At 45.0% G+C, this 15253-nt stretch overlaps 1 protein-coding gene and 1 long non-coding RNA gene across 2 annotated transcripts; both read right to left on the bottom strand.

Annotated features, from left to right (window-relative positions):
• Nucleotides 1–638: 638 nt before the first annotated feature.
• Nucleotides 639–2108, bottom strand: LOC147982818 (uncharacterized). The gene is made up of 2 exons (XR_015614905.1): nt 1488–2108; nt 639–987 (listed from the first exon to the last, which is right to left on the bottom strand). It is a non-coding gene; the product is annotated as an uncharacterized LOC147982818 (long non-coding RNA).
• A 9293-nt stretch (nt 2109–11401) lies between these two features.
• LOC125540609 (uncharacterized) lies at nt 11402–13885 on the bottom strand. The gene is made up of 2 exons (XM_048704212.2): nt 12468–13885; nt 11402–11732 (listed from the first exon to the last, which is right to left on the bottom strand). The coding sequence occupies exon 1, from the start codon at nt 13653–13655 to the stop codon at nt 12702–12704; it is 954 nt and encodes a 317-aa protein (XP_048560169.2). The 5' UTR covers nt 13656–13885; the 3' UTR covers nt 11402–11732; nt 12468–12701.
• Between the last annotated feature and the right edge of the window lie 1368 nt (nt 13886–15253).

Here is a 15253-nt window from a genome sequence, read left to right as displayed (position 1 = left end):
TGGATGATGGTGGCGCCTTGGTGTCGTATTCCCTCTTGGGGGCTTTGTCTTTGGAGCTCGGCACCGGTGAGTGGGACCAGTGGATGGCGGTGGTTTTGGAGTTCAGATTTCTGTGGCATGGGAGCGACATCGGCGACGCGGAAATGGTTGAGGTAGTCGGCTCTTTTTTGGCATGTCCACGGGATTTCCTTTGCTTGTGTTGCTGTGAAGTCGAAGCTGCGGCGGCGGGGGCCCTATGGTATACGATGACTGGTGCAGGTGGACAGTTTGGTGATCTTCCGTGGCGCCAGTCGTGCCTGGTTTTGCCATTCATTGTTCTTCGTGAGAGTCGGAGCTGCGTTGTCTGATCGTAGGTGGCTGAGTTTGGCGCGGATCTTCATACAACTTCACTCGGCCTCTACAGTGTAGGTTGAGTCAACGATCGCCTACAACGGAATTGGAGTCGTTTGCTCAGGGTTTAGGGGTGGCGATGACGCCTCTAGGGGAGGAATGATGACGATGATGCACGTGCGCTGTCTCGACGAGGCACTCTTTGGAGTGGTATGTGCGCGGTATCTTGTGTGTGCCGCTCAGCGGTTGTGACGGTTTTAGCCCGTTTTTCCGTTAATTAACCAGGCAACTCTCTTCTGCTTAATTAATAGACGAGGCAAAACTTTTGCCTCTATTTCGATAAAAAAGATAGGTCACATTACTGCTTGAAAGGCCGAAACCACCTCGGCATTATCAGATCCCAACTCTAGCTTGTTTCACCCGAGTGTTCTAGCCAAGTTTAGCCAAAATCTAACAGTTATCACCTTTGCAATGAAAAAGCATCGAAATAGAAACTCATCTTCTCGTTGGTTGCCGCTATAAACTTCCCGTTACGATTAAGGATTATAGCACCAACGATCCCTTCTAGTTGATCCTCGTTCTTCCAACGGACCGAAATAAGATATTAGAACAATCTGATTTTTTTTGAAGGGGCAACTTGTAATCTTCATCTTTAACCTGCATCGAAATATGTAAACTTTTTTAGAGGGGTGTGTGGGTACCGAAAACAAAATTTCAGTGTTCGCATGCCGCAATGTTTTCTCCTTTATTTTTGCGAATATGCCACGATGCATTCCAAGTAGAGGATGCCTCCTTTTTTATACCCCCTCCGTTTTTAAATATAGGGTGTATAGTTTTTGGCACGGAAATTAAAGAACGCACATGGAGGAAAATTTTCACAAGTTTCGGGCGAGATTACACCTGACTAATTGACATGAGAAAATAGAGGAGCTTGCCTAGTATAAGAAATGTAAATAAATCCTTAAAAGAAATTATCCAAACGAGTGGTGCAACGTAATACACCTTATATTTTGGATCTTTTTCTTAAAAATCTATACACCTTATATCAAGGAACGGAGGGAGTATAAAACTTGCATTAAGCAAGTCGTCATCTTTCATTGGAGGGCATTGTTGAGTGTGTAGTCTTTCCATGAACGGAGGCAGGGGCATGTACGTACCGAAGAGGCACTCACGAAATGGTAGTGCAGGGCAGGCCACTCCTGGCTGCAACATGCAAAGCGTCCACTGCGAGCTCCGGGAAGCCCGGGCACGCGTTGCTGGCTCCCTCACGGGGCGGCCTTGTCAGGTGCGCTGCACATCGTGACGGGGCCAGGTCTGAACACCTGCGATGGCCGGCCGGGCACGCCAAAGCCTGGGAGCTCCTGTGCGTTGCGATCGCGCTGCGCCTCGGCCGCCGCCCGGTCCGTCCTTGCATGCATGCACGCACGCCGCCCCCGCCCCCGCTCCCTCCCTTTCCGTCGCGTCCACGAGCACGCACGCACGCACGCACGGACACGCCGGCCGGGCTTCCTCCTTCCGGCCCCGCCAACGCCGAGCGCTCACGGCGATCGACGCCCCCGCCGCGAGTGGAACCGGCCGGTGCCTCGCCTACCTACGTACGGCGACGTTCATCGGCCGCCGCGGTGCGGTGCTGCTTGCATTGGCTGCGTCCGAGCCGTCCTCCCGGACGTATATATGTACGTGCCGTGTATCAGGCAAGGCAACCAATCAATCAAGAGAACACAACGGCGGTCATGGGATTTGGAGACGGAGAGAGAGGCTGGCTGGGGGAGAGGAAAAAGCAGGCCAAGATTCGAGGAAAATAATGTGTAGAGAGAGAGAGAGAGGAGGGGCTGACTTCTCGTTTGCCGGTTTGAGACAGGCAAGGGTTCTACCGCTCCGGTAAACAGGCGTACCACCATACTCCTCGTTCCCACTTTTGACTGGGAGATGACCGCGTACGTCTGTGTGCCTGACCTCTCTGTGTATCACGGGCGCACTTTTTTTTGTGTGTGTGTGTAGTATCACGGGTGCACATATGGATAAGCATCCATTTTCTCCTTTGAGCAAATGAGAAAATTGGAGTTAAAAAACTCTGAAAAAATAAGATTTACTAAATGCCAGATATTATGTATTTGATAAAAAAGAAATAAAAAAGTTATTTTGCTCTTTCATTAAGCCTTCAAAGGTGACTAATCTGTAGTGCTTACTATAGTTTTAGAAAGTTTACATGCATGATTCTTTCTTGCATTACATTAACTGGACATCGTTTTCTTATGCAAAAAAGAAATAAAAGCCGAAGATTACACAAAAATATATTTAAAGTATGTATTTTAAAAACTAGCCTACATTGTTTTGTTTTCCGTTAAAGGCTTCGAATTAACACGGTTAATATGGAGTACTTACTGTGTTTTTCGAAAGTTTATGTTATTCCTTTTGCATTACACCAGTTTTTCTTTGTTAAAAAGATGTAGAATGTGAAAAAAAAAATATTTCTTTGTAACAAAATCAGCGGAGAGGGACCCAGGTATGTATTCTTGTTTTTCTTTACTTTCTTTTGCGAAAGAGGCATCACACCCCTCTAAAATAAACCAAAAAATACACCAATGTCCCTAGGGTCTGATTGTCTTCTTCCTCGAGAACAGGCTGATGGCGCGCCACCCCTGATGCCTCTCCATCGGTAGAGCCAGCTCGTCGTTGTAGATTGCGTGCGGTAAGCCATCAAGGCCTACATGACCAATGCTTTCGATAAAACAAACGTCGAAGCATTCACCGCCGGAAGATCCACACATCCAAGATCACAACCTTTGAAAATAAGTTCGCACGCCTCATGATAACACCGGAGCCCTCACCAATGTGACGAAGAGGAATCTGAATGGCCAAATTGCGAAGGGGAGCTGCCATCACCGCCACGCCAACAAACTTACAAATGGCATCGCAAAAAACAAGAACTTAAAAATGGCGAGGATATGGACAAGACGTCCCAGATGGCAGAGACAACTAAGGATGAGATGTCACTAACGACACATGCGGCAAAGAACAAGGCATTAGAGACAATGTAGGCCACCAATTTTCCGCACCGTGAGAGCAAGGACCAGGCCGACAACTACCTCGGTGAGAAGTGGAAGGAAGGCTAAAAAGAGTAATTGCACCTATGAAGCATGAACTTGCACGGTGGATACATAGTCATGCATCGACTTGAAAAAAGTGTCGGGAACACTTGGGCTGATTTTCGTCACTCGCCGTCAAGTGGTTTGCTGACTCTGCCTACATGGCACGCCACCATGGTAGCAAGTCCCACCTGTCCCAATGTTCCTCTGCCTCCTTTCGTGTCGTATGCGCCATGGGTCGGGTCGCACCTGTGTTGACTTATTGCTGATGGTGACCACCATCTTGGTTCACCAAAGTCGTAATGTGGTTTTTGCTTGATACACATGAGGGACTAAATGTAGCTATTCAAAAGTCTCCTTGAGCTCTCCATTAGCGGCACCGCCTTATGGTGGGTGACTTTCGTTCCTGCAATGCCACATGCGTAAAAATTTCATGAGGAAGATCAGATGCTTTGTCTCGATACATTTATAGAGTTTGAAAGAATGGCTATAAAAATGCATGCACATTTGAAAAATATGTGCCGAGAAGTAGTAAGATCCAAAAGGATTTTTTAGTACCAAATAAATAAAAATACGTAAATAAAAGTTATGGGGAAAAGATGCGCATACTCCATGATGAACCATTGTGCTTGGGCTGCTGCCGTGATTTGAATTTTGAAATGAACTCCTACCGAAGCAGCACATGCCCATGCACGGAACAAGAACGAGCAAGGAAGGGTAGAATTTTGGGTTTGGAGCAGCCGGTGGAACAACAGAGGCCTACATGTACGTGCCCGTCTACCCCTTGTGTGTAGGCCTAGCCCTGGCCCGCTCGACGCGCCGGGCTCTCATTGGCGGGTACGCTGGCTGCATGTAGGCGTATGGCTCGATATGTGGCGTCAGTAGAGCAGCTGGTCCATCTAAAAAAAAGCAGCTGGTGGGCCCCATGCTTCGCCCTGCGCGGGAAGACCCTAGGCTGCGTCCACGAGCCGGCGGCGCACAGCATCCTGTGCCTCCAATGCGATCGGACGGGCAGGAGCGCACCCCGCGCCGCGCACCGGGTCCACGCAGCTGACCCGGGTGGCGTGTCCATGGCCCATCCGGAGTTATCGTACGCTGCCCTCCTCTACTGGGTCCATGCACCGCGCGCACCTAGCCTACCCCCCAGCCGCAGCACACCCAGCGCCGCGGCGCCACCCCACACCCCCGAACACGCACAGCGAGGAGAGGAATGCGCAGCGACAGACGCGGCCTTCGTCGTCTCCATTTTTTCCGTCCCCTTCCTCTCCCCTAGGGTTTTAGCGGCCGACGACGAGGGTCGAGCATGGCGCCGTCCGACGGACCCGGCGGCCTCCCGATCCGAGCACCGCGCGCCCCCGACCATGCGCGACAGGCCCGCCGCGGCGCTGACGGCGGGCGAGTGCGAGGCCGACGGCGTCGCGGAGGAGGAGGAGGAGGCCGCGGCGAGGCGCGGCTGCTACCTCAACCCCGCTCCCCACGGCAAGCAGGTCGTGGTGGAGGAGACGAGCGGCAAGGGCGCGCCCGCCGATGGCGTCCAGGACGTCGTCCAGAGGCTCGGGCTCTGCCGACGCCCTCTACAGTTAGGCGAGGGCACCTCCGCAGCCGGCGCCGAGGAGGCCGTGCGGACGTGCTCGCAGATGGGTCCCGCGGCGTCCTGCGTCCCGGTGGCGAGTGGAGGGCGAGGAGGCAGAGGGGGTCGCGGCGACAGGAGCGTGTACACCTACGGCTGCACCTCAAGGCCGCAGGCTTCCAAGCTCGCGCCCAAGGTCTCTCTCTCATTCTTGTGCTGCGTACATTCTTGTGCTTTGCGGGTCGCCGTACAGTATTGCTTTGCTGCAGCAGAAGCTAAATTACATCTGTATGCGCACTACATTTAATCAGGGTCAAGCCAGATCTGAGATAGAATGGATGGAAGAGGGCTATCTTGCTAAGATTGTTCACGGTGATTGTGCCAAAGAGGTTAAAGTTGGTGAGGTATACATCTACTGTCCAAAGAACGTATAACCGTCTACCTATTGTTTCATGTTGTAGTACTAGTGCTTGCATGTTTTGCTAACATTGTACTATTGCTTGTACTGCGTGGCCTATGCCATTAGGTAATTTGTTTGATTCTGGAAGAAGAAGGTGACATCGATAAGTTCAAAGGTTACAAACCGTCGGCTGCAGATGTATCAAAGGCTACGAGAGAACCTCCCAAGCCTAACAATGTAAGTATTCCCTTTCCAGAAATTTCGCAGAGGATAACTATGGAAGTCTTTAGTTGAGCTAGTCTATCTAGATAGTTGCTGTAGGCAGTGCGCAGTCAATTAAGACATATGTCTGTGTTTTGTCAAACATGAGGTCCAACTGTCAAGTGTAAAAGGCACCGGTCCTGACGGTGGTATTCTCAAGGCAGACATTGAAGATTACTTGGGTATGCTATTTTATCTCTGATTGCATTCCCCAGATGGGTGAAAGCATTAATTATTATACAAACTGAACTCTCTTCCTAGCTAGATTTGGTTGTAAATCACTTCTGTTTGTTGTTAACTTGCTGTGTAGTCGTGTGTTCTTGATTGTTTATCCTAATCAGACCTCTATCCCGGTCTCATAAAAAAATAACTCCATGCTTTTTTATGTGCCATTCCTTATTGTTTCCTTTTCTTTTCATGTTAGTTCTCTACTTCAAAATGTGTGCGCGAATTCCGTAATAATCATTTTTACCAGCATTCTTGTGAGATCCAAGTAAAAGTTCTGCAGTAAGCTTGAGCCTGCCTCTAAGCTCATTATGTCATGCATTTGGCTTATGCTTTCCTTATATCATGTGAATCAAATGGAACCCAGCCTGCATCTAATGACTATTTTTGCTTAACAAAGCTTCTGTAGCCAAGGGTGGCAAGAGCGAGTCTTTTGCAGCTTCAGGATTAGATTGCACTGATATTCCAAATGCTCACATAAGAAAGGTATGTTTCAACTGTGAAGATTGCCGATGGGATTTTTTTGGTTGATCCTATCTGCCTTGTAGTGGTTTAAGTCCTGTTCATTTCAGGTTACTGCAGACCGCCTCTTAGCCTCTAAAGAAACCATCCCACATTACTACTTGACAGTTGACACACCCGTCGACAAACTTATCAAGTATGTTTCAGGCCTGATGTTACAAAGCATGCAATTGACCATTTAAGTACCGAACTTTTGTATAAAGAAGAGTTCTTCATTTTGTTGTGATACAGGTTGCGAGGGGAACTGAACCCACTGCAGGAAGCATCTGGTGGAAAGAAGATATCTAAAGACCTTGTTAGAAAGGTAATCACCGGTTCTTATATGTATATTGTTGTCTTTTAAGTCGCTCATGTGGAAGGTTTGCCAAAGAGAATAAAGTTGGCTGGGTATACATTTACTGCCCAAAGAATGTATAACCATCTATGTTTTGTGTCTTTCTCTTTTCTAACTCAATACTTGTGTTGCAGGATGCAGACAAGACAGGACTTGCTACAATCGGTGAGGAGGTGAAGCAGTTGGCTCAAAGAGCGAGGGATAACAGCTTAAGACCACAAGACTATGAGGTATGTGACGCATAATAAATTGAGAAGTATGAAATCATGCTGATCAGATATTCTTGGCTTGCTCAAAGAGTGTTCCCTTTTTAGATGGAACATACCCATTGTTTTGCACCAATACTTTCTGTTCATTGCAGGCATTTAGTGATTTTCCAGATTGTTTTTGTAGTGATAGGGGAGGCTACCCTGGGTCTAATAATGGAAAATGCAATTATATCTCGAAGGTAATTTGACACACTAATTATCTCAGAGCTTGCATCAATGTACTGTTTTTTTTACATTTTGGATGATCATATATTGTAGATGAACTATTACTTGAGGGCTAGTGAATCAAGCAACAGCTCTTCTACTATGCTTTTACATTCTGGCTGATAATATTTTGTAAAATTGCTTGTAGATGAATTTTTATCTCAGGGCTGGTTCCGTGAGTGATGATGTGATACTAGTTTCTGATGGAGAGGAATCAAGTAATTATTCTCTTCGATTTGAAGAGTTAAAGGCAAGATTCTAAAATAGCGCTTTGCATTCAAGCTACAACATAGCTTAGTTTGTCCTATTTCTGATTTTGTTTGGACCCATTCAGTCCTACTTCAAGATATAGTCTAGCTTGTCGCTAATTCTGATTTTCTTCGGACCCGTGCATATGTTACACTTTCCTGATCATTGCTGAAAGATAAAATTTTATAGGAACTTGCTGTTGCTATATGTTGGAAAATGCTGTGTTATTATCTGTCCATGTGTGGTACACTAGCAGCACCTTTCAATTAATTTTCAATAAATATGTGATTATAAAGGTGATATTTCTAGAAACAATACCTTAAATGACATTGGGTGGGTTATGATTCTTCATACTTATTCAATTGTATGTTTGTCTGTTTATTTCAATGAGTTGTTACATGGTTTCATCAATTGCTTATGTTATGTCAGGGTTTTAAGAATTCCTCCAACAGCTCAAAGGGCCTAGTGCAGAAGATAGACAGCGACTATTATACTGAGGTAATTTTGTGTTGCAATGCTTCATGGTAGTATTTTGGATGCTGGATGTTGAATCGAATGTTTGTTGTAAATGTGGGCAGTGGGTTCAACTTGATCTGGAACAATGCGATCTTGTCACCAAACCGTCAGCTCTATATAGATTATCAGGGTCATATCCATCCATTCTATGGTTGCCATTTGTGCATGCAACTACTATGGCTCCAAGGTTTTTACTAATTTGATTTGTTGGGAAGCTTGCTACCTTTATGTCTCCAACAAGCATAACCGTTAAATCTAGTGAATTCTAGCTGTCTGAATTTGTTATGGGTATTGATGATTGTAGGTATCATCATATTGACGAAAATAGCCATAGATTGTTTTTCGGTGGATATTACATTAGTTTTAAATGAATGTCAAATCTAGATTTAAACTAAACATAATTATGTTATCTGCTTATTATGCCTTATATTTGTATAGCTTTCTCTCTGCCTTAATTGTAACTTCCAATTTATCTAACATTCTAGCCAACAATTATTTGCAGGGAGTTTCTCAGGTGTTTCTACATCTCTGTGGCACAACAATTTCTCATCAGGAAAATCTGTACACTTCAAATGTGAATATGTTAATGAAGGTGGCATGTGATAAAGTGGGTGTAAAATCCAAGGATTTTTACTCAATTTATTGTGGAAAAGTGTTGGATCCTGAGCAACTTCTATCCTATTATCAGATAAACAAGGATTCAAAAATCATAATTAATCCAAGACTCAGAGGTGGCTGGTATGTAATAAATTGCGCTAGACTAAATTTCAGAAATTATTTTTATTGGTAGAGGTTTATTACCAGCTTCTTGAACTTACTATTCCTCACAGCTGCTTTTTGTCTTTAAGATGTTATTTTTTCTTGCAAGTGTGCATTACATTCCATTGGTGGATAGGTTCTACATTGTTATTTTGTTCAATTCCTGGTATGATGGATACTAAAATTGAAGTTTCACAAATACTGTTGCTTAATTCTGAAACTTAGGCTTCATGAATAATTGAAGTGGGTGATGCAGTATGTGCCGATCATATCTATTTTCCCCCTTTAATTCTAACAATTCAAGTTGATAGATTATGCCCAACCATTAATCTATGTATGGCTCATGTGGATTTTAACTTCAGCATGCTTTCGATTCTGCTGTGTCAGGCTGGACACTATCGTTTGCTGTTCAGCTTATACAATGGTTACCAAGGAAAATGGCCCTTTTCTGTATAAATATTAGATGATATGGGGTTGTTCCCTGCAAATTCCTTCATGGCTTATGTTGAGTGCATACCTGTAGTCAATTGTACCATGTTTCTGCAGTTTTCTTGTCTGTGAGTTTATTTGTATCCATAGAACATTGGCATCACTAAATTGTTAAGTTTCTTATAGACGCACATGGAAATATCCACCATGTAAAACACTAATTTTGTTTGTTTTGCAGTGCTGGTCACAACTGGGATTATGTAATCAGTGATCTGGATCCATACCAGCGTGTGCCTTTGCCAGGGGACCTACTTCTCCCGGAACAGGCCATCATACAGCCACAAATGGAAGTGAAATATCTGGCACGTCTCCTCCAAGTTCGATGTAAAAAAGTGCTAATCTACCTGTGCCGGAAGCACTTTAGTGGCCATTCCTTCGGAGGTAACTTCAGTTCCCAGCAAATTATGTTTGACACCGATGGAAATGTCCGTATCGATGCTGCCCCAGAAGAATATAGTCGGCCTTCTGCCTTGTTGGACTACAATGCTGTTTCTGTAATCTTTGACCGGGCCTTAGGAGACGCAGCTGACAAATATCCAATGGATTTCATCATCTGATTGAGTTCTTGTCAGCTAAAGGTCCAAATGTTGACTGTCAAAGTAAGGCAGTGATTGCTTTTGTCACAAATCACATTTCTCTCTTGACATATTCTGAAAGGATCAATCATAGTGCATTTCTGGACCTTTTGATTAAAAGGCTTGGTGAAGATGATCTAACCGCCTTGATAAAAGCTCTCGCGAATTTTAATTGGGAGAACAGGTTGAGGCAGATTCCAGCAATGGATAAAACGTACACTTATATTTGGTGGGAAGATGATGAGGGGAACATACGGTACCCGTACAAGAATAATGGAGTCAGTTTGCTCGCGTTTTCTCACAATTTCTTGAAACACCGCTTAGTAAGATATTTTTTGAAATATTCTCTCTTGTATTTAAGTTTGACAAGCTATTTTTGTATGACAAGCTGATAAAACTTATTTTGATGCAGGGGTTCCCATTAGATAAGCTTGAAGCAGCGTTCTCATTGGTGGTGGCTGAGAAATATTTTCTAGCACATATGCTGTTTCAAATTTTAGTTAGATTCAAAAGCAAATGCCAGCAGCCATGCCCTGCATCGATTGAGACTTTTGTTGATGAAGTGATTCAAATGTGAGCTATGCACTTGCTAGTTGGTAATCATACATAATATGGCAACTTATCTGATATGTTTTTTGCTTATTTGCAGGCTTGGTGATCACACAGTTGATTGTGAGATGGTCCAAAATAACTGATTTCAAGCGCAATTCCTGCGGGTGACTGACTGTTTAGCTAGATGGCCTGCTACGCATTTTGTGAGAGTTGAATGCATGTCTAATACTTGTACTGATTTCAAGCGCAATTCCTGCGGGTGACTGACTGTTTAGCTAGATGGCCTGCTACGCATTTTGTGAGAGTTGAATGCATGTCTAATACTTGTACTGATTTCAAGCGCAATGCCTGCGGGTGACTGACTGTTTAGCTAGATGGCCTGCTACGCATTTTGTGAGAGTTGAATGCATGTCTAATACTTGTTCTTGTGCTGGACACTCGGGTGGTGGCTTGTTGTGTGTGTTTGTTCATTCCTTGGTTTTGTTGCACCTTTGGTCTGAGTCCTCGTGTACGTACACAATTCCAGGCTCTTTCAGCTTGAAAATATATTGTATCAATGAGATTGTCATCCAACTGGACCTTTTCACTTTTTTCAGCTTGAAATTTTTTGTTTCATTAATTTTGAATAGGCACACTCAAAACAAGCGATTGTATGCCTTGTGGTGCAACCAGTCTTTGAAGGCATCAAAGAAATCCAGCCATGCCGCACAAACAAATGTAACCACAGGCCACACAGAAATTACAAATGGCGCGAGCGCACCACAAATGTATATTACGTGTGTGCAAACCAAATTTCATGTGGTAAACACATTCAACTTTAGACATTTGTTTTCAAATTCTTTTTAAACTTTATAAACATGGGTTTTTTCATTTTTTTTCAAGCACCACAAGTTCACGCTACAGAACATGAGCGTCAAGGGTACATGGGCAATCATTCTATTAGCAAGTATGAAAATCACGCTAGTTAACAAATTGTTTCCTTTTAAAATCCAAAATTTATCTTGTTTTTGGTCTGTCAATGCCAGTCAAATCATGGGCAAGCAAACAACGGAGGGAGGCATCAAATTAGTTCTCTAATATTGCTTGTAAAATCATAGTAGTAGAATTCATGTAAGAAAATGACAATGATGCAAGTTACAATCCAAAAGAAGCCACTCACTAGACATACACTAGACATAGAGCCATGACTCATACATAATGCATTCTACCCAAAATCCAGTTTAATAAATAAAAACAGTTGATAATGACCACATCAAATGCCTCCAGTGGACCCACACAACATAAAGTGATAATGATGCGGTCCAAATTTCCACTTGATGTGTTGCAACATCTCAGGCCTTCGTCTTCTTTCCACTTGCGCCAAACTCGCTTGCTGCTTCTATCTCTCTCTGGCAAAAACGAAACAGAGATGTTTGTCAAACATAATACCTTTAGTGTGACCATATGACAGGTTATAATTACCTAAAAACAATTTTAAAAATGAAAAATTGCAAGCTAGAGTAAACATGCGTCGATATTAATTATTTGGGAAACACCCAACACAATGTCTAAAGGTCAGTCTAGGATGCTCTGAATTAAAATCGTTGAAACAGCCATCTGTGTCAAGGGTACATTTATTTACTTTTGACATCTTACATTCAGACACCGTCAGTGCTCAGCTCTAGTTTGAAATTATGCTTCAGCTGCTATGTGCATCTTTGAATGGACTTGGCTCATACCAATTCCAAGTTCAGAAACGAACTACACATACGCTGCTATATTCACTGAATGCCTTAAAAGTGTAGGGGTGAAGCTAATGACAACACATACGCTGACATCTTTGAATGGACTTTGCATGTTCAGGTAGTGACAATTGATTACAGAATCATGATTGCGGATGAGCATCTATATCAGACATCTACTGTTCAACATGAGGAGGTGGCCAAATATCTTGATTTCTATTAGCAAGTATGAAGCAAACTGGACGCGATAAGGAAGCATTGGAATTTTAATCATTTTATAAAACCTAAGCAAAATTATAGTAGCACGCCTGCAAATGAAAGCATGTTCAGTGATAGTGAACACACATAGATAAAATGACAGTAGTATGCAAATGAAACCATGCTTGGTGGTGGTAGTAGTACCGGGTGATCCTGTCGTCGGTGCGCACTGAACTCACTTGCAAAGAGCTGGGAATAAATATGCGTCGTCTTCTGTTGATAGACCTGGACATCGTTGTTATTCCCCATGTCGACACGAAGCAAATACTGGGCCTTGTGCACTAGTCGACGGTCCTTCCCCACCACACTGGTATCGTTTACGACTAGGTAGACGACGCCGTCTTGATGGATGCTCAGGACAGGGAACGACGGAGCAAGCTATCTCAAACCAGCAGACTGGTAGTTGGTGTTTGCCCAGATGTCTTGGATGCTGCACTGGTAGCTTATGCTCCACCCTGGGTGGTCAGGGTAGAGAGTCCAGACGGTCAGTCCATATTCTTTGCCGGGCTTGCGTTCAACAAATTTATTGAAGGCAAGGAACTTGATGGAGCCACGAACACAGGCCACGGAACGGAACTCCTCAGCACAGAGGCCGCCTGGATAGTCGGAGGCATCATAGTTTGGACGTCCTTGGGGCAACTCAATGAAGCTCAACTTGCAGCCTTGGTGCAGATCACAGAGCACCATGCCTTGGTGGAGATCCACCCAGCAGAAGGTAGAGCCCCGATAAGAGAAGCACGAGTGAATGGAGGAATACATGGCTATGTTGGGTGGAAGGGGCAGGCAGCCGGGCTTCAAGACCCATTCTTTGGCAGACGACTCCCACAGCCAGACGGCGGCTCGGGAGAAGCCTGGCATGACCCAGACGAGCTCGGCAAGAAGGTAGCCACCCCCGGTGGCGTCGCACATGACGACGGCCGACTGGTGCCCCATGGCCATATACTCGTCGTGGGAGGGGATAGGGGGGATGACGGAGAGGGAGCCATCCCTGGCGTCATAGATGAGATAGGCTCCCATCTCCGCAAACGTTTCGGCACCAGGGCGGTACCCTCCGGCGTAGAGGGCGACCATGTTCTTGTCCGCGCTGGAGATGTGGCTCGAGCGCAGGCCTAGGAGCGGGGCGGAATTCGGCGGCGGTAGTATGCGGAGGGAGGAGAGTTGCGGCGGAGAGGCGACGACTGCGCGGGCCTTGAGGGCGCGCAGGTACTCGATGACTGCATCACTCGTCTCTTTGTTGCTTGCTCCCCACGGGCAGGGGGAGGGGATTGGCACTGCGGCCACGTCGTGGGAGAAATCAACATGGCGCTTGAGCAGAACCATCGGGGGGGCCATGGCGGCTAGGGGTTAGGGTTTGGTGGAGGGAGGGAGGAAGGAGAAGGGGGATTTGGGGATCGGATCGACGGTGGCGGCGCGGCTAGGGTTAGGGTTAGGGTGGAGGCAGCGATTTGATTTGGGGATTTGGGGATCGAGCGAGGAAGGAGAAGGGGGATTTTTGCCTGGTAGTAGATCTAAAATAAAATACATCAGCAGGGAAACCGGCGTCAAGGGAAGGAAAGAGGGGACTCGCTTGGACAGTTGGATCCACTAGCGAATGGTTCCCAGCAAACGGCACACACCAGGAGGTAGGGCTGCGGACTGCGGTTCCGCGCTTTGGACAAAGCAGCGCCACGGCCCGGACCCATCTGATCCGTTTTATATCTGGGCCGATCCATTTCGAGCGCAAACTTGCACCGGGTTTGGGTCGCGGCGGACAGCGAGCGGACGCTTCGAGAGTCCACGTGGTAGGCGGCCACCTACCTCCCACCCGCCAACATAAATGCGCTCGGGCGGGTGGCCCCACCTATCATCCGCACAGCTCCGGGTCGTCGTCCTTCTCTCTGCCCGCGCTGCTACTATTATTTCGTATTTTATTTCTTTTTTATTTCATGTTGTATTCGTACACCTTTACACAAATTTTCATACAACAGGAATTTACAAATTGTTTTTACATCATAATGAGTTATTACATCACGGGGTGAAAGAACCGTGTGGACTAGTTTCAAGTGGACGGACATCCACTTGAAACTAATCCGCGGTTCTTTCACCCAATGATATAATAAATATCATCATCATCATCATATCATTAACAATTTATCATCATCATCATCATATCATTGGTCACTAGTCGTAATCACAAGTACTCCTGACATCACATAATAAACATATTGTACCTCATAGGACCTACTACATTCTCTTAGGACCTACTATATTCTCTAAGGTAAAATAGCAAAAAACAAGATAGCCCCTCGCTCTCCATTATTGAGAATGCAGATTATCCTGTCTTCAATTCTTGCCTTTCGCTTAATGTTGCTTCCAAGAACCTTCTTACGAATGTCCAAACATTTTTTCCACTCTTTGATTAGCATGTGTTCACCGGTTTCAGAAATTCGATATGCACAGGTGAGATCCGTAGGATGACCTGGCTGTAGGTTCAGAACTTCAAGACGACCATTGTAATACATCAGATGAGGCACACAATCCATCGGGATTTTCTGTTGGAAAACATAGTAATAACTTCGTAGTTAGCAATGATGTACTAGTTTAAGAAGTATGCAAAAGATGCACGGATGTTGTAATAGTAAAATATCTTACCAGGGTATCTCCATAGAAGTTATCGTGGTTCAACACGTGCACTAGTGGCACGTATTCACCATAATTTGAAGGAGTTCGATAATAGGTATTGTAATTATCAAAAAAGTACAATAAGCAATCAGATGATTTTTCTCCTTATAAGTTAATTCGGAGCCATCAGTGTAGTGGGTTTTGTCTACCATCTTCTGCACATTCTTTAAAGATTCAAAATAAGCTGTCAATGGAAATAAGCTGTCAACTATTTTGAAATAAACAATATAAATTAGTTAATAACTATGTTTGAGAAACTCACATTGCGA

The sequence above is a fragment of the Triticum urartu genome, chromosome 2A (assembly GCF_056163025.1).
Source record: "Triticum urartu cultivar PI428250 chromosome 2A, HENAU_Tu73, whole genome shotgun sequence".
In the NCBI taxonomy this organism is placed as follows: Eukaryota; Viridiplantae; Streptophyta; class Magnoliopsida; order Poales; family Poaceae; genus Triticum; species Triticum urartu.
The sequence above is the reverse complement of the archived record's forward strand: the minus strand, read 5'-3'. Positions and strand labels throughout refer to the sequence as shown.